This window comes from Lepidochelys olivacea (assembly GCF_965140295.1).
Source record: "Lepidochelys olivacea isolate rLepOli2 genome assembly, chromosome: 16".
Classification (NCBI taxonomy): domain Eukaryota; kingdom Metazoa; phylum Chordata; order Testudines; family Cheloniidae; genus Lepidochelys; species Lepidochelys olivacea.
The window spans coordinates 22,949,918-22,976,655 of record NC_140426.1 but is presented as its reverse complement, the minus strand read 5'-3'; the positions used below and the strand labels follow the sequence as shown (position 1 = coordinate 22,976,655).

At 41.7% G+C, this 26,738-nt stretch overlaps 2 protein-coding genes across 4 annotated transcripts in view; both read left to right on the top strand.

The window, feature by feature from the left end:
- Positions 1-4,837, top strand: part of C5 (complement C5) — a 56,909-nt gene extending 52,072 nt beyond the window's left edge. The window contains exons 42-43 of one of the 3 annotated variants that reach the window (XR_014714342.1): positions 1,306-1,529; positions 4,637-4,837. The gene's annotated coding sequence lies outside the window, so the exon portion shown is untranslated. Of the gene's footprint in view, positions 1-1,305; positions 1,533-4,636 lie in introns of all 3 variants that reach the window. The other 2 variants (XR_014714343.1, XR_014714341.1) reach the window with 2 other exon arrangements.
- A 560-nt stretch (positions 4,838-5,397) lies between these two features.
- Positions 5,398-26,738, top strand: part of TRAF1 (TNF receptor associated factor 1) — a 58,126-nt gene continuing 36,785 nt past the window's right edge. Inside the window, exons 1-3 of the mRNA XM_084650430.1 lie at positions 5,398-5,556; positions 10,244-10,342; positions 18,552-18,655. Of these exons, the coding sequence (XP_084506556.1) occupies positions 5,545-5,556; positions 10,244-10,342; positions 18,552-18,655 (215 nt within the window). The 5' untranslated portion in view covers positions 5,398-5,544. The remainder of the gene's footprint in view (positions 5,557-10,243; positions 10,343-18,551; positions 18,656-26,738) is intronic.

Genomic DNA, 26,738 nt, shown 5'->3' with positions numbered 1-26,738 from the left:
GCAGTCTGCAACCTGGTTTTCTTGCTTACTTTAAACAGATGAGTATTGATCATGGATATCTTCAGATATTCAGTTATCCCTATATATGCACAAACCCAAATCAGGCTCTGAAATACTGAGTAAGAAAATCAATGTGCTCATGTTTATAGGTAAAAACAACAAGGAGTCCTTGTGGCACATTAGAGACTAACACATTTATTTGGGCATAAGCTTTCGTGGGCTAGAACCCACTTCATCAGATGCATGATTGTTTTTGCTGATACAGACTAACAGGGCTATCACTCTGAAACCTGTCACCATGTTTATAGGTGTTACATTTAAAATAACAGCAAACTAATATAGAGAAAAATAGTACTTTCAAAAAATCGGAGTTGCCCATTATATTTCTGAGTAGTCTTCTCAATAAAATGTGGCTTTTTTTATTCTGAGCATTAAAATACTGTTTAGGTTATTAACCATAATCCCGTATCAGATTTTATAGTTGATATGCACTCAAAGAAGAATGCTTGGGACAAGAAAGGTCTCTTCATGGTTTGGTATTGTGCCTAGTACAAGGATTAAAAGAAAGCAGTGCAAAACAAAGGCAAAAAAGTAGGCATGCTGCTTGTAATGAAAAAACAAACATGTGATGTAGGGGAATCCCACTTAGCGAGAAATTGAACTTAGTGTTTCCTCTTGCTGGTGATAGGCTTAGAATTTTAAGTTCTTAACCCGTTTGGTAAGTTGTCCTTAAACATTATTATTTATTATATATAGATCTTTCAACCACTTCTTACATTATTCTTTTCTTCTTGCATATCATATTTCTTCTGATGGTGCTGATTATATTTTCAATTTGTGGGGAGAGTCAGGGGAACAATCTGTATTTTAAAATTAGGAAAAACATTACCTACAGCTTGTATTTAAACAGAGCAGATTTTGTGTTAGGTATTATTAATCCTTACTGGACATTTTTTCAACAATTGTGTTTATATATTTCCTAGCACGATAACAGCATTGATTAAATAACAATAACAAAATTTAGAACTCCTGCTGAATTAAATTTTACTGATGTACTTGAACAGAGAAAAGAATAAATCAGTGTACTCCTGAGGGTGGATCCTTGATTGTAGAAATGTTGCAGATCCTGTATACCTGGGTCACTCTTTGGAGAGACGCAGCCAATTGCTTTTTTCTCAGCTATGTGTGGTTGGCTTTTTTTTAAAAAAACATTTTTCTCTTTTTACTTTTGAAAAATATTGATTTCTCCTGAGTTCCTCTGTTCTACTGAAGAAACATGATGCAATTTTTTTGTTTATTCACCAGTGTCTGTGGCAGTGTCCAAAAGAATGTGTACAGCTTCTGAATTACGGCTTCTTTGCATGTTGCAGTAGCAGAAACAGCAGAGGGAGCAGAAGGACATTATTTTGTGCCGGTCCTGTAAAAATAGCAGTTAATACTTTGAGAAAAAATATTCCTCAAAACAGAAGGATTTTTTAAAACATATGAATATTGAGACTCCTGGGATCATTGCCTGCCAGACTGCAAAGGTGGTGGGTTTTTTGTTTGTTTCAATGGTACAGTGCTAGATCCTTCAAATTTCACCTTTCCTGCATGGGGGATCTTTTTTTTTTTTTTTTTTTTTTACTGCAAGACCTCCATGTTATTTAATGGCTAAGTGCAGTGATACTTCAGACTGTGGCCCCAGGAGCCACAAGTGGCTCTTCAATGTGTCTCCTGTGGCTCTTTGCAACACATGATATTAAAACACTGTGTGATTGGTTAATAATTAAATCAGGATGCTTTTACTATGTTATTAACTAATTGTAGTTGATAAAATAATAATACTTAGAATAACCAAGAAAACATATATAAAATAGTAAATGAAACAATGAATTCTCACTACTCTGGCTCTTTTGGGTAATGATGATTGCTAATTTGGCTCCTGAACCTCTGTGGTCTGAGTATCATTGGCCTAGTGGATACAGCACTGGACTGGGACTTAGGTGGATTCTATTCTTGGCTTTGCCACTGACTTGCTGGGTCACCTTGGACATGTTATTTCACCTCTCTGAACCTCAGTTTCTCCCTTTGTAAAATGGGGATAATGATACTGACCTCCTTTGTAAAGCTCTGTGATCTACTGATGAAAAGCTGTATAGAATGTAGGTGTTATTCCTCAAGGCAGGATATCCCGTGGTGGATGGGTCAGATTTTAGATCTAAATTACTTGGCAGTGAATTTTTTTAACACTATCCAAAGGAACTATAATTGTATGTTAAAGTAATGGGCAAGAGAGTGGCCAAGCCCTATATAGGGTGCAAAGAGCTTTCTAATGGCTGTCGTAGTCTCGAGTGTAAGTGCTGCTGCCAATCAATCGGGAAACTGCACCCTGTCCAACGATGGCATAACTACTATGCTCCTCACTGAGGCTCGGTGCCTTGGAACTCCTCATTGGTGCACCTGCCCCATCACTCCCTGATTCGGCTCCCTTGTGCTGAAACAGTTTACCCAATTGCAACTTAAAACCATAAAACCCGGGAAATTTAAAATTAAGGCTGAAAAAGTCCCAGATGTCTTTACTTAATCCTTTTATGAGCAGGTGTTGCAGAAGTCTTGAGCACTGGGTAATATTCCTGGTTGTAAGTATTGCTTGAGCTGGGCATGATGCGTGATTTAAAGCATGGTCTATCGGTAGTTTTCCTCTTTCATCTTAGAGTTTCCTGGCTTTTGTGGGTTTAGCACAGACACTTAATGATATTTCAGCAAATTAGGTTGTTCTGTGGTTTTAATTTTATACAAAGTCAGCTCACTTCAAAAGCCTTTTACTGCTGTGTACATCCTGCCAATAACAGCAATGTGAATTTGTCAAAATTGCTGGTCTTGTAGTAAAAAAAATTGACCGAAAACCCACAGAGGTCTTGATCGGTGGTACAACAGTGCCTAGAGCTTTGGATAATACCTTATTGACTTGAATTGAGCTATATTGATTTATACCAGTTGAGGATTTGGCCCTTAATATTTATAGCTGGATGGGGTAATAAGGATCATATTCTCAAAAAACACATGAAGCCTTTATATTTAGAAAATAAGAATGGATGGTGTAACATTCTTACAAAAGGGAGTGTGTGAACCTAGAAAAGTAGCTGGCAAGGAAAATGACACCTGAAATGATATCAACTGTCTGAGATAGATACAGGAACTGAGAAACAGTCAAACAAAATCCAGAGCAGTGGAAGTGCAGCCCGCTGCTAAAACTGAAGGAGCCACCTTATGAGTCTTTAGTTTTGCTTTTTGCTATTCTGCCCGAGGGGCTCGTGCCCTCCAAGGCTATCACTGGAGGAGTTATGTTGAAGAAGAATCCTGAGCCAGACGTAGGGTATGTCTACTCTTCAATTAAACATCTGCAGCTGCCCCGTGTCAGCTGACAGGCTCAGGCTGCAGGACTGTAAAATTGTGCTTGACATTCGGGCTCGAGCTGGAGTCCAAGCTCTGAGACCCTGTGAGGCGGGAGGGTCCCAGAGCCTGGGCTCCAGCCCAAGCCCCGACATCTACACTGCAATTTTACAGCCCCGCAGCCTGACCCCCACGAGCCAGAGTCAGCTGACGGGCCAGCCATGGGTGTTTACGTGCTGCGTAGACATACCCTTAAAGGCTTGTCTGAGGCTCTAGTCTCTACAATCAGCAAGTTTATAGGGTGAGATGCCAATGTGTAAATGCTGAGCGTAGCTCTTTCTGTAACTGTGGTGTTTGTTGTTTAGAAGTGCTGTCACCACTTAGACAATGTTCATTCTTGAGTTTCTGGCTTCTCTACTGGTGAAAATGTCTTTTCTTTATAAAATGAATACCACTAATAATAATCCTTATAGAAGACTTCTCATCCATAGGTGTCAAAGCACTTTGCAAAGGTAGGTGAGCATTATCAATCCCATTTAACACCTGAGGAAACTGAGCACTAGGGGTCAGATTCTGAAAGGCATTCAGGTGCCTAAAAATGCAGATGCCTAATGGGATTTTAAAAAGTGTCCAGATGCTTAATTCCCATTAAAATCAATGGGAGATAAGTGTCTAGACTCCTGTCTGCATCTTTAGGCACTTAAACACTTTTTTAAAAATCTGACTTGAGGAGATGAAGTAATTTACAAAAGGTCAAGGAATAAGTGTGTGGTGGAACTGGGAACACAATCCCCTTCTGATTTCCACCCTTGTACTCTATCCATTAAACCTCAGAGCTGTATCCCTTCATTTTAAAAAATATTAATAAAAGGGCACTGTTGGATTGCAAATAAAAATTGTAAAATCATGACCTGTATTATGAAATAATTTAGATGATTAAGAATGAAAAAATGAAAGCATTTACTTTTTCTTCATTCCTGTTGATTTGTTTATTTGTAGAATGCTGTTCCGCCCATAAAATAGACCAGACAAATCCGTTTCACTTTCTGAATGGTCATGCATTAAAATAATGCACATTTTTCATTGGTTGAAATTTAAAAAAAAACGGAAATATTTCTATTGACTTTTAGATTTTGTGAAATCTTGTCTTTATAAAAGTGAAATTTGGGTCCTAAATCAACATGATGCTGCCCCTTTCACAAGGAAAACATTTTTTTAAGCCTTGTTCTTACCCAACTATGTCTCTTCTTTATTCTTTTAGCATGACGTAGGGCTTGTCTACACTACCCGCCTGATCGGCGGGCAGCGATCGATCCAACAGGGGTCAATTTATTGTGTCCAGTAGAGAAGCGATAAATCGACCACTGAGTGCTGTACCGTCGACTCTGGTACTCCATCAGAATGAGAAGCGTAAGCGGAGTCATTGGGAGAATGTCAACTGTCGACTTACTGCAGTGAAGACACCGCGGTAAGTAGATATAAGTACGTTGACTTCAGCTACGCTATTCACATAGCTGAAGTTGCGTATCTTAGATCGACCCTGCACGGTAGTGTAGACAAGCCCTGAGGAGTGAAAAGTGTTTCACACCTCAGTTTTGGTCAAAATAGTACAGCAGCCTTATCCATGGTAAAATTCCACAGTATATTATTGATTTTTCCAAATATATCTTATACTTAAATGGCCCATTATCAAATTAGTTTAGATAATCAGGCTCCCACTGTAATCCAGAAATATTTTCTCCTCTCTGAGTGCTTATACTTTAGATTGATTGACTGACTGACTGCAGTTCATCATTACAATAAGGAATTCAGAGGGGGAAAAACACCCCCAAAACACACTTTCATGTATTCTTTTCTGCATTCTCAGAATTATCACGTACGAGTCTGAAGTTTTTAGATGGAAGTTTGTATACGAATAATGGGAACAGCTTTAGACTGAAGCCTTTAGACCATCTTCATGGCAGAACACACTGTAGAGCCCCAGCATTTGGAGGATTTCGCATCAGGAATTGATACATCAGCTATGAGTAGCTCACCTGCTTCTGGAGAGGCTCTGGAGAAGTATATGGCTGATGTTTCCTCTAAATATATTTGTCCTCTATGCAAAATGTTTCTGGAGAATCCAGCACAGGTGCCATGTGGTCACAGCTACTGCATGTCCTGCGTTGAATGGTTATTAAGGTAATCCTATTATACTGAACGTAGTAACTGCGATTAGGTAGTGTCACTACGGCCCTCATGAGCAAAACTGACCTGGAACTAGATCCAATATCTGCAAAACTGTCTGAAAAAAAGATATGATATCAGAGCCCTGTCATACAAATCTCATCTCATTGAAGTGATCCTTATACTTGAGAACTACTCATGTGAGTGAGAGTTATGGGTTGGTTATGGTTATGTTGGTAGTTTTTTTTTATTAAGATACCACTTTATATTTCTCAGCATCCCGTAAGGGGTTAGATGATGCCATGCTTTGAACTGGATATTGATTCAGGATGGGATTTTGACAATTGTCCAGATGATTTAGGAGCACAACTTCCATTGGCTTTCATTCAGGCTGACAGCCAATGAGACTTGAGTATTTTTCAAAATCTCAGCCTACATAAATATTGAATAGAGTATTTTAATACAATCTTCATGTGTACAAATTATTATAGAAGATTGTGGGGTTTTAATATTACTTTTTATTTTTGAGGTCCATACTTGGAGAGAGGGAAAGAGAATGAATATTGTATTTTAAATTTGTTACATCTCGGGAATTGGTATTTACATAAATATGATTAAAATATCTCATTAGTATGAAGCAAAGACCATGACTTGATCAAGACTGGGGATTTTTCTTTTTTAATTTCTATTTACATGAAAAATTGCATCATTATCTATACTTCTTTCCAAAGCAAATATTCCTGTTTGATTAGATTGCAGCCCCAGTTTTCAAATATGACCACCTCACTAGAATGTCCAAAATATAGAATTTTTGTTACTCAAAGCCTAAATATGTGGCTTCTCACAATATCGCATTCCCCTTATTTCCTTGTTGTTTTTCACTGACCCATTTAAGTCAGTCTCGTTTTAAATTGTTCACTGTCTGATTACAGGTTATAGAATGCAAAGATGTCATTTTGTTTTGGCAGTCAGGTTCAGTCTTGGGATGGTGCTATAGAAAGGGGCCTCAAACACAGTTCAAATTTGGACAAAGTTGGCGTGTGTGTTTGGATCTAGGGTTTCAATTCTAATTCTGTCTAATAACAATAGTAAACCAGTGATTTATATAAGGGAAGAGGTGGGGATTAAGGGGAGCCAGAGAAAATCTTTCTCCGCCCCACCCCCTCACCACCCAGTATCTGTTTTCTGGCCAGAGAATGCAATTAAAATGAAGAATATATAGGACAGCATGCTCTGTGCCCCCAGTTTCCCTTTTGGTTACACAGGTACAATCCCACTGACTTCATGTGATCTATGTGAAATTCACTGGGGCGGGTGAGGGGAAGTCATATACAGCTCTTATTTCCATGCCTTGCATTGTCATTTGCTGAATATATTTAACTCATTCTGCAGCTTTAAGAGCTGTATATGACTTCCCCTCACCCGCCCCTGTGAATTTCACATAGATCACATGAAGTCAGTGGGATTGTACCTGTGTAACCAAAAGGGAAACTGGATCCAAAGAGCATGCTGTACTATATATTCTTCATTTTAATTGCATTGGCATCTTTTTCAGAGAGACAGAAACATTGTGAAGATTCCACGATGGGTCAGGTTCAGTCTCTTAGAGGAGCTCGATTGTGTTGTTTGAAATGGCAAAAATGGCCTAAAAATGGATAACTGCAGTTTTCAAAGCCTTGTTATAGGTGGAAAAACTTTTCTCAGAAACCTCCAAGCAAACACCAGAACTCTGAAAAGGAGGATATGGGGCTCTTAGAACCCAAGTATTAATTTATCACGTGGTCTTGTAAATGATAGTGACAACAGGACACATAACCAATCAACAATGAACTGAAAGGTGATCATTGACTTGCGTATGAGGCAATTCTGTTGTACAGGATACAGTTTTCCAACCTTCTCATGTTTCTATGTCTCATGGTGGATACCACAGGCGTCAGAAAATTCGTGATACAGCTTATTAATTTCTGCTCAGCATGGCTAGAACCCAAATCTGGAATGGCCATGAAAAACCTGGTTTGTTAGCTGCCTGCTAAATCTGGTAGAATTTATGGCTTCTTGGCACCACCAAGGGTGTGAATGCTTAGACAGCAGTCCAGACTTCTGTAGGCATAAGTGGAGATATTCTGGTCATGAAGAATGAGAAACTTATTCTTCAGCATCTCTGCTGCACATAAAATCACAGACACTTTTTTGGCCCAGGGGGAGCTGTTTAGTGATTTGTTTTTAATGCCTTGCTTTCTGAGCAAAGACAAGATATTTTTCCTTCTTAAGAAAGTTTGATGGTACTTTTGTGGGAGACCCAAGAAAAGGAAAGGATGACTAGAGTCTCATCTTCCCACATGTCCCATATGCATACCAATGCCAACCCTTACCTTGGGGAACTGAAAGGTTGAATGGACTAGTAATAGAAGATTTCACCTCTGGGTCACCCTTCATATCCAGGCTGGTAGTTATCAAATGCATTTATCATGTAATGGCTGCTTGATGGTGTGCAAAACAAGTCTGGGACTCCGTCCAGTTTCCAGACAGATGTCCACATTCTAAAAACCACTGTCAGAACTGACATTAAATGGCCTCCTCCTCAGTCTCAGCAGAGAGGCTGGGATTGAAGAGGCACGAAGGCAGCCTGACTCCGTACCCCAGAGGTTATCCCTTTGTGCTAGGATAGACGCATATTTGCATGACTGTGTGGAGAACGTTGTAGTGCCCATGCTATCCCTGTGCTATGGATAAACAGAGGACTTTGTTCTCCAGGGCTACCGTTCCACTTCCTTTCCACGGATGCTAAACTGTCGCTAATATATATTTGTAATGCTTCGCTTGGTTGTTGCAAACAGTTCCAAATCATGCCTGGTCTGTACACTGCATTAGTTGTGCTCTAAGGCAGAGTGGACCCAAACAATCTCTAGAATAATTTACGGTAATTATCAGGCTTGAATTTTCCCCTCAGCGGTGGTAGGCAAAGGGCCAGATTCCCTTCTCACTAGTGCTCGTGCAACCCAGTTGATTCGCCAATAAAACTGAGAGGAGAATGTGGCCCAAAGTATGAATTTATATGAGTTTTTAGTTTTAATTGACTAGCTGCCCAAATGCAATGACATTTCCAAGAGTTTTACTTTTAAAATTGCTTTTTTTTCCCTCTCAGAAACGTCCCTGATCCAGAGTGTTTACTGTGTGGAGAGAAAATAGTCACTGATGATGCAATTTTTAACTTCGGCTCTGTGAGTAATTTTGCTCATTAATCCCCAAAGCTTTTTTAAGAAACATAAGAAGAAAACTCTATATCCCAATAATACTAGGATATAAACTCAAATGGCAGAGAGAATTGCAATAAAATATTTGATGGGGTTGTCTAAACAGTCTGCCTTTGAACACTCCTTTTCTATTTCTGCAGTGTTTAATGTGTTGCTGTGTGACTGTAGCTGGGTTTTAGAGACTTATTTCTCTCATATGGGTGATGATGACTATGCTCAGACACCTTACTCTTCTTTCTTCTTCTCACGTCTGATTTTAAAGCCTCAGAAACACCGACTCAGCCATCCCTTCTAACACAGCAACATAGATAATGTGTATAAAGCATATTGAAATTAATATATGAAAAGCACCACATGCTGTATTCAAATAACATTATGACTGGGTGCACACAGCTAAAATATCAGTAAACTACAGGTTCTGGCCTTAACTTGCATTGTAGGTAAGCTCTGCAGTGGACTAAGATCACTGGGCCAAATTCAGCCCTGGTGGTAGTAAGTGGAACCTCCATTGTGTTTGTGTAATGTGCTAAGAAAGTATATATTAAATATAGCTGTCGTCTCCTGGAAACAGATAATGTTGAACATTTCAATCAGCACACTAATTCACCTTTTCTCCTCAAATTTGTGGCAGAGATACATGAATAAGCCAAATTATCAGTATTAGGAATTATGCATGTAAATGTCTGGTACACTGAAAGAACAGCTTATGTGGACTCAATATGACGATGACAAGCTTTGATGATCTTGCACGGTTTATCATGTTATATAGGAAAGTTACAACAGTATTGTGGTTGCAGTACTGGGTTGGGGTGATCAGGATTCTATTCCTAGCTCTGCCAACAGACTTGCTGTTTGACCCTGGGCAAGTCACTATAAAAATCTCCATCTCTGTTTCCCCCTCTCTACAATGGGGGTAACAATGTTTACCTAATTTACAGGGTGCTGTGAGGCTGAATTGATGATTTTTTGTAAAGTGCTTTGAGATCCACAGATGGAAGGTGTAGTATCGTTTGATAGATTTTCAGTTTTTTGAGATAATTACATAAATCTCAAATACAATACAAAATATCTCTTAAAAATTTTAGAAGACTACACTTTACTTAGCCCAGCACATTTCATGGGTACTGATAACACAAATGTTCTTGATGCATTTGCATTCTAAGCAAAAATACATGCTAGTGATTAAGATTGCTAACACGATATTATGTTGAAAGAACTAAATAGCATGATTATGCTGAGGCTGTCCTGAAAACACAAGACCAGTTATTCGTTTTTCTTATTGCTAAAAAGTTTTCTCACTCCTCACCTGCATGGTCCCTATTTCTGAAGCTCTGTGTGCCTGCCTCTGAGTATTCTGGTTGCACAATGTAAATTGCAGTCAGATCATATATAATGTTATATTCTACATCATTCTCTTTATCAATTTCAATTATCATACTGTACTACAGATAAAACCAGATGAAGTCATGAGCAAGGAGATTGAAAGACTTACAATCAAGGGTCTGAGAGAGGGTTTTCTTCAGTCTGGACCACTGGACCCAGATGAGGTAAGTGATTGTTAAAGTCAAGAAAGGGCCGTGTCAGAAATAAGGATATAGATTATGAGAAGTGACTTTGTAAGAGCAAGAACTTGTTTGCAACAGAATCTTCTAACCAAATGTATATACAGCAGGGCCAAATACGGTAAGTTGGGCATTGGAGAGTTCTGTCAGGGCCAAGGGAAAGAAATCCTCCCTCAAAGCCCATTCATGGCCTCTATTGAAACTTCAGGGTTGCAGTAGCTTCCTACAGCTCCTCTAGATCATCTCTGCAAGGGGAATATGGAGCATTAGAACCTCTGGCCCCATGACCAAAAGTCTATATGCTGGAGCATAATGACTGTCACAGAACACAGCTCCATTGTGCACAATGATCCTTGCATAAGGTTCAGCATTGTACATCCCCTCCCCCGCCCGCAAGGGCAGGATTTGTCATGTACATAGCATTTAACCTGGCAGCCCCCATCCTCACAACACTACCCCATGACTGTGTTCATGAATCTTTTGGCAAAATCTATAGATCTTAAAAAGATTGGAAAGAATTATTATCTGCATTTTGCAGGTGAAGAAACTGAGGCATAGAGCAATTAAGTGATTTTTTTTCCAAGGTCACACAGTAGGTCACTGGCAGAGCTGGGAAATTAACCAGTCTCCTGATTCCCAATCGGGCATCCTATCCACTGAACTACACTGCTTCCCTGAACAAAAGGAAGGAAGGAATGGGAAAAAACAATAGATGGCTGCCTAAAGCCATTTCCTCTTTATTTCAAACAGACTCAGGAAAATGGCAACTAATTTATTTTAAGAATCAGCAAATCAATACAGTCTTAATGCTGATGTGCTAATAAAAAGCATCTACAGCTGAGGGAATTTGGAACTTCTGAGCAGCTTTAAGATAGCTGAAACTATGGTAACAAATATGGCCTTCCTGGCTGAGCATTAGTTGGATTCTGTGGTCCTGTTCGCAAGTCTAATTTCTGAAATGAAACTTGCGGCAAAGTTTTCAAAAGCACCTGACATTAGAACTGAAGTCTTGTTTCCAAAAGTGACATATGCACTTAGGAGCCTAAATCCTCTTGCCTTTCAATAAAACTTAATCTCCTAAGACACTAAAGCATGTCTACAGTGCAGTTAAACTCCTGCAGCTGGCCCATCTCAGCTGACCCAGGCTCCGGGGGCTTGGGCTATGGGCCTATTTAATTGTGGTGTAGACATTTGGGCTTGAGCTGGAGCCTGATCTCTGGGACCCCACAAGGCTGAACCTCTACACTGCAATTTTACAGCCCTGCGAGCCTCAGTCAGCTGACACAGGTTAGTTGTAGTTATTTCACTGCAGTGTAGACATACCCTTAGGCCCTTTTGAAAATTGTACCCCCGAGTTTATAGATCTGCTACCCCTTCAGGATTAATATAATTGTCCAGCATTGACTTTTTAAAAGTGCTAATCTTGGTAGCTTTCTGTTTTTACCCAGAATTTTCGCTCTAAATGCATAGTAAAGCCAGTGAGCCATTTAAAAAAGCACACATCTGAAACGTTGCAAATCTAGGGGAAGTTACCTTCCCAGCAAGAAGTGTCGTCATCTTCAGGCTCCATGTAGTGCGGGGGAACTAGCATGCATCTCTTCACGCATTCAAAATGAGAAAATTACATAAGAAAATTTCCATAGTCTCCAGCTCATTAAACTAGAAGAGGAAGGCTGAGTGACTTCAGACACTTATTATGACCTTATCCCAAAAGATTCTGATCCCCAGCTATTCCCAGTGACTTTTAGGCTATGCCTACACTATGTGGAATATAGCAGCATAGCTACAGAGATGTATTATGCCAACATAATCCGATAGTGCAGTGGTTCCCAAACTTTAACAGCCTGCGAACCCCATTCACTAAATTGTGAAATCTCGTGAACCTAAAAATCCTCCTAAAAATGAATATTTCCCAGGATTTAAGTTTAAATTTCCTCCGCGCTCCATGGGGCTCCTGCTTCTGGACCCCTTTGACCGCTCAGGTCAACTGAGCTCCACTGAGCTTGGGCTGCAGGTCCCACTGACTGCCAGGGCTCGGGCTACCAGCCCCAACTGCCCGACCCCGCTCTCCCTGGGGCTCGGGCTGCCAGCCCTGTGCAGAGCGCTGGGGTTTGGGCTGCCGGCTCTCCTGCTGACAGGGGCAGGGCTCAGGCTGCCAGCCCAAACTGCCTGGCCCCGCTCTCCCTGGGGCTTGGGCTGTCAGTCCCGTGCAGAGCGCTGGGGTTCAGGCTACCGGCTCCCCCACTCACGGGGGCAGGGCTCGGGCTGCCAGCCCCAACTGCCCTGCCCCGCTCTCCCTGGGGCTCGGGCTGTCTGCCCTGCAGCCAGGTCCCACCAGATTTATTTGGGCATAAGCTTTTGTGGGTAAAAAACTTGAAGTGTGTTTTTTACCCAGAAAAGCTTATGCCCTAATAAATCTGTTAGTCTTTAAGGTGCCACCGGAAGTCTCCAGATGTTTCAGACTCTGAATCCCAGCTGTAGTGGTTCCAAAGAAACAGGCATTTGAACGTGACAGTTTCGTACTCTGCCCAAGTGCCAACCTCCACATGCATGATTGCCAGTCTGCCTACGTATTACATGTAGTGCACTGTGCCCGGAAAGCTGTATAAATTAGTCAAAATTTCTTCTCGCCTCTGCTAGAAAGCAAATGACTAGACTTGATTCCACCAAACTTGGCAGGATGACTAGGATGCTGTATAAGCAGGATTTTTCTAAAAATCATGCCCCACTATACCAGCACATTAAAGTCAAGCTGGTTTCTAAAATTAAAAAAAAGGTGCATATGGTGATGTGCACTGATCTCTGTAAACAAAGGGTCCCATTGAAGATAATGAGGTTATAAGAAAGAGCAGAATTTGGGCCATTTGTTTTAAAATCCTCATTTTATATATTTCCAAGATAGCTTAAGAGTGAAAACTTTTTCCATTTGTCTATTTAGACCTTTCTAAACTGGTTCACACTGAACTCTCTTGGCAGATATGTTAGGCTTGAATTTGCTGAATCACTGAGGTAATAATATCTCTAAGGGTTAATACAACATAAGCCTCTAAGTCCTCATTTTTATATCTCTTTTTTTTTTCTTTTTTAGAACTTCACCATTTGTATTTTAATGACTTATTAAACAGATAATTCATTCTGACAGGTTTTCATACTGGCACATGCAACAAGTTCATCTAGTTGACCCCGAGTTAATATACAATTGACCACACCAAAGTCCACCAACTTGTGCACAGACACATATGAAACTCCATGGTATATTCATGAGTGTTACTCTGCTGGGTCTAGCTACTATGACAAATCAGGGACAATTTGCCAAACTTCCTCCCACTCTTTTAGCCTTTGCTCATGCAGCACTGCAGAAAGTATTTGTATATTTAACCTCTTTCTGGCTCCTCCACAGATCAAATTAGGATTAGCACAGTACCATATCAGAACTTTTTTTGAATTACAGAATCTCCTGCAATAACAAAAGAAAAGTATGTGATCTGATTTGCAAGTTAACAGTCACTCCTTCTTAAACTAGCCTATCTTTACATAACTATTGTCATTCCTTCTTGACTGATCTTGAAATATATGTCATGACCAAGTGCTAGTTAAAGGATAAAATTGCTTGTCTGAGACAGTAGCATTCAAGTCTAAGCTACCATATTATTTTTATTTTGTTCTGATGAATCAAAAGGAATCTGAGACCATCTGGAATTAAGAGTAGGGTGACCATATTTCCCTATGCTGAATATGGGACACCCAGTAAAAGTACTCCTTCAAATGACTTCAGCGGCAATCGATCAGAACTATGCAGTACGAACGTTCAAATTAACATCAAGTTGACTGAGCCCCTGTTAAAAAGAAATACTGTATAGCTGGATCCTTTTTATTTACCTTCTTATCTTTAAGGCTTTAGGGTTCACACAGCGAGAGGTGACATACACACTTCCGTACATCTCTCTCACATGGGGGGTGACTGACCGACCCGCCCCACCCTGCCTGATGCTCTCTGCCCCCCATGCCTGGCTGAGCTCCGGGGATGGACCCGCCTCTCCTGGTACATGCTGCCACGTCTTCCCAAGGCAACATGTTGGGGGGGCCACGCAGGGTCACATGTTCCCCCTCCCCAAATTTCTGCTAGGGTTGATACCAGAATGTGGCCAGCAGCAGCCTTTCAGCACTGTGCAGGAGGAAAGGGACAGGAGCTGCTTCCAGCCACAGGAGCAAGGAAGGGATGACCTGGCCCGAGTCTTTGCAGAACTCATGTCTTCCCACCCACTCTGCTCCCTGTGACTGGAAGCATCTTGTCCCTTCCTGACTGCACAGTGTCAATAGGCAGCTAACACCTCCAGGCTGCTGCTGGCCACCGACATAACCCTGCTGCCACCTGTCCCCCAACTACAGCGCAGGCAGGAATGGGTTAAGTCCTAAGGATGCGTTTTGCACCAGGGCCAAGGGAATCTGACTGTAGGGGCGGATGAAGAAGGTGCTAAGCCTCTGCCCAGGGGGCTGCTGTGGAGCCTGCAAGGTCAGGGTGTGAACAGACTGGAAATCACTTCCCGCCCCCGCCCGCCACTCCAGAGCTTAGGTGAGGGGCAGAGAGCCAGCGCTGTGTGGGGTTTTGGCACATGCAGAGCTTGGCTCCTCCTGGCCAGTGCCCTGAGCTGGAGGGTCTTGGGCTTTCCCAGGGTGCCGGCCCAGCTAGAGGCAGTGGTGGAAGGAAGGAGCTTGCCCGGCCAGGCTGTTGGTGAGTTGAGCGTTCTGACCAGGGGCTGATTCTCCACGCAGAACTGGGAGCAGGACGCACCCCGCTGGGGGGATATGGAGGAGCATTGGGAATGGGGCGGGAGTGAAGGGGCAAAGCAGGGAGAGGAGGGAAGCACGTAAAAGGCTGATGGGTGGGCAGCAGAGGTGACCAGCCACTGCACCAGCCCACACTCACAGCCACCGCAGCTTGCAGCGCCCAGCCAGTGCCGGCAGGAAATGGGATGCGGGGGCAGAGCCATGCTGGCCAAGAGCCAGCACGCAGCAGAGGCTACACTGAGGGACCAGCACAAGAAGCGGCCAGCTCCGCGTGCTGCAGCTTCGCCCCACCACCAGCCTTGCACACCAATCCTCATTGTCGACAACTGGACCCCGCCACTCATCACAGGTGGCTGGCGAGCAGGGATCCAGTCAGCAGCAAGACCCACCAGTAGTGATGGGGGAGGAGGGAGACAGAAAATACGAGACAGTTTGCCCATTTTTAAGAAAAGGTTGGGACACCTACAGGAGGGCTTAAATACAGGACTGTCCCTTTAAAAACGGGATGTCTGGTCACCTTTTCATCGGTGTCTATTTCTCCAGGCTATTTGTCAATGCAAAACCAGAACAATGCACCATGATTCTTTTGTATATATGTGTGACAGAGGCAGCTCTTCAGGGTAAGCGCGTTCAGCTTGCTTTCTGAGTTTGGAATCAGCTAAAGTACAGCCATGACCTACTGCTTCCAATTGTTTCTGATCTCCCCTTTGTATGTCACTTTTGCCCTCCCATTCCTAGCGGTTGCCTCCTCTGCCTTGTGTCTGTACTAGCTATTCATAGCTGTGTCCTACTAACTATCCATCTGTGGTATTTATAACCATTTATCACCTTGGTATTTATCAGCTGACTACACTATTCTCCCCCACTACATGAACCCCCTTTATCATCACAATCTCTGAAGACCTTGGCCTTGCGCCAGTGTAAATATAAGAGAGAGATTAGTAATGTTTGTCGTCTGCTGGCCAAAAGACTCCTGTAGCCAATCAATAAATTTCAGTGACTGGAAACTCCACAGCACACTGAATACTGCTCATGCTAAAACATCTGTAACTAGGACAATGGTGTTATAGGGGGCAAGGTCAGAGGTTCAACTCCACAAAGCTGCATCGGTAATCCAACCTCTGGGCATCTTACTGCCTAGGCTGCACTTGTTCTCAACATTTCCCACTGTAACTCCTACTAGTTTCTGCACCACCTCAGGGATGACTCTAGCCCTAGCACACTGCTTGGGGCTGAGCAAGGAGCCTAGTTGTGCAACTGGCCCTCAGGGAAATGACCAACCAGGAGAAGGGTGTGCATAAAGCCCCTCTCCTTTCTTATACCAGCTGGAGTTAGGCAGCAGTTAACTGGAGGAAGCACATGCTACTCCTTTAAACACAGGAGCCTCCAGTGTTCCCTGTGGAATTTTGCCTGTCTTTGTTCTATATAGCCACAGTGTCCAAGACACAATCACTTGAGTGCTGCAGCCCCTCTTCCTTCCCTGTCTCCTCATGAGGCTGTGGCTGCAAAAGCCAAAATCCATAATGGGCATTACTTCAGGAAAATATGTCCACTTCCCAAAGCTCTTAATTCTTTGCCTGACATTGTACAACTGCATGTGCAAGACTTCACCAAACATGCTGCTCTGGGTTTCCTCCCGGATAGCTCAATTTCCTGCATGGTCATACAGTAGCATAAAGTATCATGTGATTCAGAGGATGTCCCTGTAAAGAGGATTTGATGACTTGTGAAAGAAATAGGGTTTAGATAGTTGGGCAAATTCCAGTAGTTCTGTGACTATATAACTTTTCTGCTGCCCAAGTCCCTGCAATAAATAAGGAATCACCTACTCACCTCCCTCTTTTTAATTTTTTATTCTTCTCCCTTTTGGTAAAATCAGTGTTGTATTTTACAGTGAAATAAGAGAGGTTGCTAGAGAACAATCCAAGGTGATCCACTGGTGGTTCTGTGCATGCTACCTTTATAACACTTCCAGCCTGTTCATGCAGAGACAAGAAGCAGGAACAGAATATTAGATGCTGTTTGTTCTAGCTGCATGACTAATGTTAGTGATTATGTTTCAGGCTCTCCTGTGTATGTGTGTGAGAATAGGTACTTCAGGTAAGACTACAGAAGCATAGTCTGGTCTGTAGAACAGACGTTTGCTCCAGTATTCTGGTTCTCCACTGTTTTGTAGGGAGCTGTATGCGGGTTACTGCTGTCTGCTGCAGAGCTGGCTGTGTTTCACTGGTGCAATCTGTGAGTTATTTGAACTCCTTTGGCTGAAATTCAGCTCAGTGCTGTGGTCTAAAGTAGCACTTAGGTCTTGTGCTGACTCTCTGCACAGGGGGGAATGTTACCACTTTGTGATGAAACCACTATGTAAAATATTCTATTATCCTTTAAAAAGAACAGGAGTACTTGTGGCACCTTAGAGACTAACAAATTTATTTGAGCATAAGCTTTCGTGGGCTACTGATGCTGGCCTTTAACCTTCCTGTGCCTTATTCCACTGGGGGCAGGAGGGGTTATTCCTGGCAGTTGTGGAACGTATAAAGACATCTGAGAGGAGGTGCTGGCAGCTACCATCTTGGAATGGTTCCTTCTGAGGGGCCAGAACCTGTGGCCTCTTGTAAAGATTATGTTTTTCATAACAAAGCTTTTGAGATTTTCTTGTTACAGAAACATTGACCCCTGGAATGGATCTCTCAGGGGATGGTGGCTGCAGGGAAGGGATGAGACATAGCCCCTTTTACCATAGAGAGCACCCTCTCTCATTTAGAGCTCTGCAACATTTTCGTAAGAAAACCCCAAACTGTATGAAACTTGCCCACCTTGTGGTTATGCAAAAATAACTTGAGCCAGTCTCTCTGTGAATCACTTGAGTGACTTTGGTGCCATTTGTGGCTTCCCATCAAAGCTGAGTGAAATTCACCATTTGGCACAGTTTCCACATGACACTAGGAGAAACTTGGCAGAATCAACTTTCACTTTGAGTCTGGGGTTAGCATCCAAAATTCAAAGTGAAACTCAGGAGGTCAAATGCATCCCTCATGAAACTCAGCTGGAGAAAATAGATTTACACTAGGTTGAATTTAGGGCAGGGTGTCTGAGCCAACATGGATTGAAACCAAATCCCCATGACCCAAAACCAGCAAGCTTCATACAACTCTGTTCATACCTGGTACATGCAGCTTGTTATTTCTCCTTCTTTGGTCACTAGTTCTGAACTGAACAGCTCCCTAAAGAGACAGCCCCAGTAGAGGGCAGTCCTTCCCATAAGCTTGTTCACAAGTGAGACATTCCAATCCTAGCCTATGAAGCAAAAGTTAATTATAGTGGAAAGAGTTAGGTACGCTTTTAATTAAACAGATAAAATATTGCTGCATTAGACTGTGCAACATGTCTGTGTTTCTCTTTCTTCCAGGAAGACCCATTGATACCGAACTGGAACAGACGGAAGCATTCGTTTCCCAAATACTCTGTGTCCCGTCCAGTTCGAGATGCAGATGTTCCATATGGAGTTTCAAGGTCTGTTTCCTTGGCTGCGTTTTGAGGATGCTTCTGGGAACTTGTGTACAATGATGTATTTTTTGAGCCTGTCATTGACAAAGATGCCGAGTTACTTGACCTCACAAGATGATTTTGTTCAAGAATCTAGACATGGAGACAGTTAGCTTGCACATAGACAAGATGCAGATTTGCCTTGTTCCACACCCACCTTCTCCCACTTTCCCTTTTACTCTCCATGCCACTCCATGCTTGAAAAAGTTTCCTCTTTTGCAAGCACTAAGCACCCTACATTCTCCTTCAAATTCCTCCTTCAAGTCCTCTTACTCTGTGAATATTCATGACTTTGATTTCCTCACATCAGTCACGTCTCTGTGCCTATGTGTGGGAAGAAGCATGATCATGTAGACTGGGAGGGCAAAAAAAACATAGATTCTGTTCCTAGTTGTGCAAGGGTCCTCCTGTGCAACCTTGAGCAATGCACTTAACTTCTCTGTGCCTCTGTTTCCTCATCTGTAAAATAGGGATAATAACAGTAATTGCGAAGGGTGTTGTGGAGCTTATTTCAGTCATGTTTGTAAAGCACTTGGAGATCCTTCTATGGAAAGCACTGTAGACGTGCCACTGAAATTTGAGTTGGATTATAAACTGCGGAGGGATGCACCCTTGTCTTTCTGTGTGTTTTGGAAAGTGCCACACGAACGTATAGGTGATCTATAAATAATAGTAATAATAAAGATCTAGTCCAACATTTTTAAAATTGTTGTCAGTGTCTCAGGTTTGGGAGCCCAACTTAACACTCTTTAAAGGAGCTGGATTTTCAGAAAGTGCTGAGCACCTGCCTCATGAAAATCAGGCAACAGTAAGGCATCTCACATTGGGCACCCCAAGTTAGCAGTCATGTTTGAAAATCTTGGCTCTATTCCTAAGTCCCCATTATTCACAGAACAATATATAGTTACCAGAGTGTGAGTGATCCTACAACATTGGAATCAAAGCATCTGGGTGTGGCATCTTCCAGAAGTTGGGGTTTGATTGAAGAAAGCAAGGAGAGGTGAGTGTGGGCTTGTCCACACTGGCAATTTACAGCGCTGCAACTTTCTCACTCGGGGTGTGAAAAAACACCCCCTGAGCACAGCAAGTTTCAGTGCTATAAAGCGCCAGCGTAGGCCGTGCTCCCAGCCCTGGTAGCTACACCCCTTATGGATGTGGGTTTTTCACAGCTGCGGCAGCTCTTTAGCGTTGCCAGTGTAGATAGCCCTTAGTCTTGCTTATATGCTTCAGCTGAGAAAAGTAAAGGGCAAGGAAATCAATTTGTGTGATTAGTGCATCAGTTAGTACTTTGCACACCGTGGGTGGTCTGCAGATAGCCAGGCTGAGAATCTGTAGTGAGCTGAGTTATTTACTGATGAACTGAGATCCCGGCGCTGTGATCCTACAGGAGTTGCTACCATAGGCTAACTGGACAATGTGTACATTCCTGATGGTCTGCACTCTGTCACTCACATAAACAGTCATTAGACACTTTGCTGCCCTGGGCAATATCCTGTTCTCCTTGTGTGGTAAAAACAGCCCTGCCGAGCAGACAGTAGAATCAGGTGGATTCACTTTAACTTCAGGTGTTTTTATTGAGTTTTAGTTAAAAATTAAACAATACACAAATGTTTATAAAAGAAACTCCTTCAAGAAATAATTCAGCATGCTTTGGATGACTGCAGGGGTCTTATACTGCTTAAAACAATTAGATGCATTTTAAGTGAGTTTACGCATGATTTCTCTCATAGTATCATTTTAAACCTTCTATTGAGAGCTGGATACACTGTTGCGTAGCTGTAATCTCAAAAAACCAATCCCAATGACATCAAAGCTACTCCAGTGGAAGAGAGATACAAGGCTGCAACATAGTTCTCTCTTCCTATTTCCATCAAGGAATACAAACTCATCTTTTAAGCATCCACTGATGCCTCCTTGAGGACAAGGGTGCTCCAGTCAGCTAAATATAAAGGGTCCCACTGGGTTTATTACCGCCTTCACCCTCTACCCCATTTGTTTTTTGTTGCTTCCCTTCAGTAAGGATTAATGGAGACATTATGTAAGAGAGTGGGAATGTCTTATCTGCTCGTTTCCTTTCTCCTGTAAATGTTTCCGCTAATCTGTCCCACCAAAGGCACTAAATTTACCTATATTAATGCAAAAAGAAAAGGAGGACTTGTGGCACCTTAGAGACTAACAAATTTATTTGAGCATAAGCTTTCGTGAGCTACAGCTTACTGAGCATAAGCTTTCGTGAGCAAAGTGAGCTGTAGCTCACGAAAGCTTATGCTCAAATAAATTTGTTAGTCTCTAAGGTGCCACAAGTCCTCCTTTTCTTTTTGCGAATACAGACTAACACAGCTGCTACTCTGAAACCTATATTAATGTAGGGTTCCACAGCAAACAATGAATTGTTGTCTATAGAGATGGAACGTTCGTATTTTGCCATCTGTTTCACAGTGAGACAATGTTAAATTTTAGTTTGTTTTTCCAAGTGTTACCTCTGGAGCTTTGGAAGAACTCTTTGACAGCCTGGCAGGTAGGCCTAGCCACATCCCCAGTGTTTCCTCCAAAGCAATTAGATACGAAATGAGCAGGTAAGAATTTTCCAGTCTGGATCAGGCCCTGTCTACATTAAGGAAATCCACACTGGTGTAAACACATTAATGTAGTTAACGTAACAACGTAATATAATGAAGAGTCCTTGTGGTACCTTACAGACAAACAAATTTCTTTCGACATAAGCTTTTGTGGGCTAAAACCCATTTCGTCAGCTGCATGGAGTGGAAAATACAGCAGAGAGATATAAATACACAGCATATGAAAAGATGGGAGTTGCCTTACCAAGTGGGGGGTCAGTGCTAATGAGCCAATTCAATTAAGGTGGAAGTTGGCTATTCTCAACTGTTGAGAAGAAGGGGTGGAAATCACTTTTGTAGTGCTAATGAGGCCAATGTAATCAAGATAGCCCATTTCAAACAGTTAACAAGAAGGTGTGAGTATCAGCAGGAGGGTATTAGTTTTTGTAGTGATCCATCCACTCCCAGTCTTTATTCAGGCCTAATTTGATGGTGTTCAGTTTGCAAATTAATTCCAGTTCTGCAGTTTCTTGTTAGAGTCTGTAGTTGCAGCAGCAAAAATCCCTAATGTAGATGGGCTGTACCAGTGTAAAGCATGGCGTAATCTAGTGAGAGACCAAAGTAAACTGCACTGGGTAAGCCCAGCTTTATGCCAGTTTGGTATGTCTACATTAGATGTTTGCACTGAAGTAGTGACAGCAATACAGTTACATTGTTGTGGATTTCCTTAGAGTAGACAGGGCTTGAATAATCAGGATGCTTAAAACCAGAGAGGCGAGCTGGGTACTCTTCTCAGTTAATTTTTGTCCTGCTGTAACGTAGTTTGCAAAAATTAATGAGCAAATCATGACAAGGAGGCACATTTTAGTCTTTGGACTGTCTCTTGTCTAAGATGACTCCTTGGTTTGTATCATGGAAACTGCTTTAGTGAATGACAAAAACAAGATCAGCATGGGACACTTCTTACGTTTTTTGACAAGCGCCAAAGTGATGTTCCCAAACAGCTGGTCCTTAAATTAATTTCTTCACTAGTAAACTGAGGATAATAGTATGTCACAGGAAATATAAACTGGAAAAATACAGAGGTAGAGTGTGGATCAAGGGAAAAATATTGATTCCCAACGTCTGTGCCAGAGCACAATCCACCTTCCATTGAAGTTAGTAGAAATCTTTCCATCTACTTCAATCAAAGTGGGACCAGGTCCGCAGTGTGTAAATGTAACATACAAAAGGTAAAACCACCAGTAAGTACAGTGAGAGGTATGACAACAAAAGCAACCTAAAAGAATGCATCTGAGACCAGACATGGGATGGTGGCAAAGCTGTCACTTTGCTCTGGATTGGTATCCAATAATACTTTACTCTTTTAGAGCACTTTTAATTTGAAAATCACAAAGCACAGTGCGAACATTATAGTTAAGCCCCATGACACTTCTGGAAAGTAGGTATAAAATTATTAGTACCCCTATTGTATAAGTGGGTAAAGCTAGTCAAAAAGGTGATGTACTCAAAGTTAAGGAACAACTCAGTGGCAGAACAGGAAATACAGTCAAGAATCTTGACTTTGAGTCCTCAGCTGTAACTACTGGAAGTATTGCGTCTCATTGAGAGACTGACCTTACTTTATTAATTTAGAGGTTTTTTTCTAGTTTTAACAATTTTTCAGGGTCCCTCCCACCGCATACCTACATTTTCAGTCATTTTATTTAAAACTATCTATGCACTGAATGGGCATCCAGATCCCATTCATTTTGTGTCTGTATTCAAACTGGGTCTCTTAGCCCAGAAAATGTTGTAGATACTTGAAGTAAAATTTTCAAAAGCACCTAAAAGTGACTTATAAGCCTAAATTCCATTTTCAAAAGTAATTTAGGCACTTAGGAACCTATGGGTAATTGAAAGTCTTAAGTAGTTTAAGTGCTAATAGAAATTTTACCCTTAATCAAAATATGTCACTGCATTACATTTTCCCCTTAGATATAAAATTGATAAGCCACCCTATATAGTAATACACTGCCCCTGCAAAGCCAACATCAGTGTAATGGGTCTATAATATAGTCAAGCTTCAAATCTTAATCTCTTTGTGAGCCACATCCTGTTTTCGGTTAACTGATCTCATGTGGGGGAAATTTACCAGAGGAAATATCTCAAGTTTGGAAAGTACCAAAAACTTATCTTTAGTTTCTTTGTGTAATTCAGTGCCTTTTAAGATAAAGGTGTAATATTTTACAGACCATGAAGGCGAAAGAGAGGGAATAGGCTCACTTAACATACAGCAGAGACATACAGTAGTGTTAGCACATTGAGTTTTTTTGTCTCTCTCTCATTCAGAAACTGAAATTGACCCAACTGTATTATGGTCTCCCCTCTGAAACCATTAACTTCTATTTCTTTGCACTCCCACTTAAAAATGGCCACACTCAGACGTATTTTCTTTAAAAAGTAATTCATACCCTGGCTGAGAATTTCTGCGTCATATTTCAACCCAATGTGAATTTTATGGTCCTAGTTCTAAAACTATGAAAACAGAGGTTTATAATGGAAACATTGACTGATCTTTGCCACTAGCCATTCACACCACTCAAGTTCTGGTTGTGTCAGTGTTTCCATATTTAATTTTGGTAACATAAAGGCCAGTGCTATGGTATGCAATGCTGTCTATCTTGCAGTCAGAAAACAGAACATCTATGAATAAGCTTGCACCACATTGAAGCAGGAAGCATAGATTGAATGGTATTAGGGGCCAATTCTGCAATTGTTTCTCAACCTAAACTCCCATTCACTTAAGTGGCCCTTATTTTTAAGGCCATCAGTTTAAACATTAACCTAGTGTTGCCACTTTCACATTTGCACCATCAAATATCTTATTAAAATTAGAAGCCTGATTTTTAAAAGGTTACACATGCAATTACCATGACTGCATGCACAAATCAGGTAATTGCATACCCACGTTGTTATAATTAGCCATTTGCATGTGCAACGATAGTAATTAATATTAATACTTAGCTTGTATGTAGCACCTTTCATGCACAGATCTGAGTGATTTGCCTGGCATCATACAAGGAAGCTATGGCAGCAGCTGGATTAGAATCCAGAAGTTCTGACCCCCAGTCTGCTGCTCTAATTATAAGACTACACTGTGTGATGTTTACATTTACGTAGCTTTGTAACCCCAATCCCCTTTTCCTCATTCTTGTTTTTATTCAGCTGGTAATATTTTCTGACAAAGCAAAGGACCAAATTCTGCTCTTGGTGACGCTCCTGAAACCCCATTGACTCCAGTAAGATTGTATGGGTATAACTGAGAGAGGGATTTGGTCCAAGAAGGAGATTTTTAATGAACAAAATTAAAGGGCTGGGAACATAAATATGGGAAACCTCTCTTGGAACAACTGCTTGAACTCCTAAAAGAATTTGACCCTTCTCTCTGAAAATACCAGCCACCACAAAATGCTAGTTATTCATCTCTAAATTCCATGAGTAGATTAGCTGACAGCTGTGATTTGAAAACAGTCTTGGGCCACAAAACAAAACGAGCTAAAATGTTTTCTGTTACAGATAACAGAGTTTGAAATGGTAAAGAAAACTGAGCAGCTGTCCATCTATTATGTTACATAAAGAGACCCTGTCCCTTTTGTAGCAGGTTTTCAGTTTGTGTTTAATACTTCCTGTCGTTTTCAACTGACCTCTCAGAAGCCTGAAAATAAAATTTGTTTCCAACAATTTCATCCAAACATTTCCTGCTCTATCTTTCTTAAAACAATCATGGTTTCTATAGGCTGTGTTGTGCAAACACTACCAGGAGCAGTGCTTATAGAGTACAATACTCAGTAGTGGGTGCTTGCAAAAATGGTCCTATTGTGAGTGCATGAGCACAGAGCATCACAGCTTTGGGTAGAGAATAAATACTGTAAGTCATAATAAAAAGTGGCTATCTTTTTAGATATAGTTCTCTCCAACTGTGTTTGATTTTTAAACTAAACTACTCTTTTGAAATCTAGAGAACATATCTCCCAAATGATGACAAATACTATTTTTTCCTATATTACTTGACATTGTCTATTTAAGACAGGGAGGTGGGAGTTTAATGGAAAGATTTTTGGGAACCTTTTCTCTTGCCTGTACCACAGATGTGATAGAACACTTGAAAAAAGAACATTACTATATTGTGCAGGCAACCAAAGAGCTGAGTCACACAACAGCCATGTGAGTGGAGTTGATGAATATTTCTGAGCTCTTCATAAAACACATTAATAGAACTGTTTTATCACGTGGGGTGGGGGGAAGGTGAGAGGCAGGAAGTTCAAGATCTTACCTAAATGTTTCTTTCAGCCTTTCTATAAAGCAGTACAGAAAATACAAGCAGAATCAAAGAAGTACTTTTGGGCAGGACTGGGCTAGATGGACCACTGGTCTGATGCATTACTTGCACCTTTCTCTGTAAGGGTCCAGTCCTGCTAAGTATGGAGTGCCCTCAACTCCCACTTCGATTGTTCTCTCAACTTGTCCTCAGGGGGCGGGGGAAGAGAACTCCCTTCTTATGAAGAAACCTTCCGAGGTACGTGGTCTAAATGAAATCACTGAAAAGAATCTGGGGACTCTAGTGCAGTACAAACTGAGAGGCAAAAATAGGAGGCAGTTGCAAAAAAGGCTAGTGTCATTCAGGTGTATTCAAAGGCATGTCATATGTAAGACAGTAGGTAATTGTCCTGCTCTGCTCAACACTGGTGAGGTCTCAGCTGGAGTACTGTGTCCAATTCTGGGTGCTGCACTTTAGGAACGATGGGGACAAGTTGGAGAGAGTCCAGGGGAGAGGAACAAAAACAATAAAAGCTTCAGAAAACCTGATCTATGAGGAAAAATGGTAAAGGAAAAAAACTGGGCATATTTAGTTTTGAGAAAACATGACCCAGGGAGGACACGAGTGTCTTCAAATATGCTCAGGGTTGTTATAAGGAGGTTGGTGATTAATTGCCATGTCTGCTGGAGGTAGGACAAGAAGCAATGGGCTTAATATGCAGCAAGGAAGATTTAAGCTAGATATTAGCAAGAGTGTTCTATCTAGAAGTTGTTTGTAGTGTTGGAGCCCTGTTGGTCCAAGGATATTAAAAAGACAAGGTGAGTAAGGTAATGTATTTTATCTTATAACTATAAGGGCAGTTAAGTTCTGGAATAGGCTCCAAGGGAGGTTGTGGAGGATTTTAAGAATAAGTTAGACAAACACAGGTCAGAGATGGTCCCTGTGAGCTCCCCCAGGCCCCTCACACACTGCAGATCTATGTGAGCCCTCGCCCCCCCACCGGAGATCCCTGTGAGGTTCACCCACCCACCTACACTGCCATCCACAAACACTGGGGATCCCTGTGACCTTCACCCACCCCCACACACTGCCATCCACACATTGGAGATCCCCTGTGCGCTCCTCCATCCCCCACACAGACATTGTGGATCCCCTGTGAACTCCCCAGGTGCTCCCCCAGCCTCCCCCCACA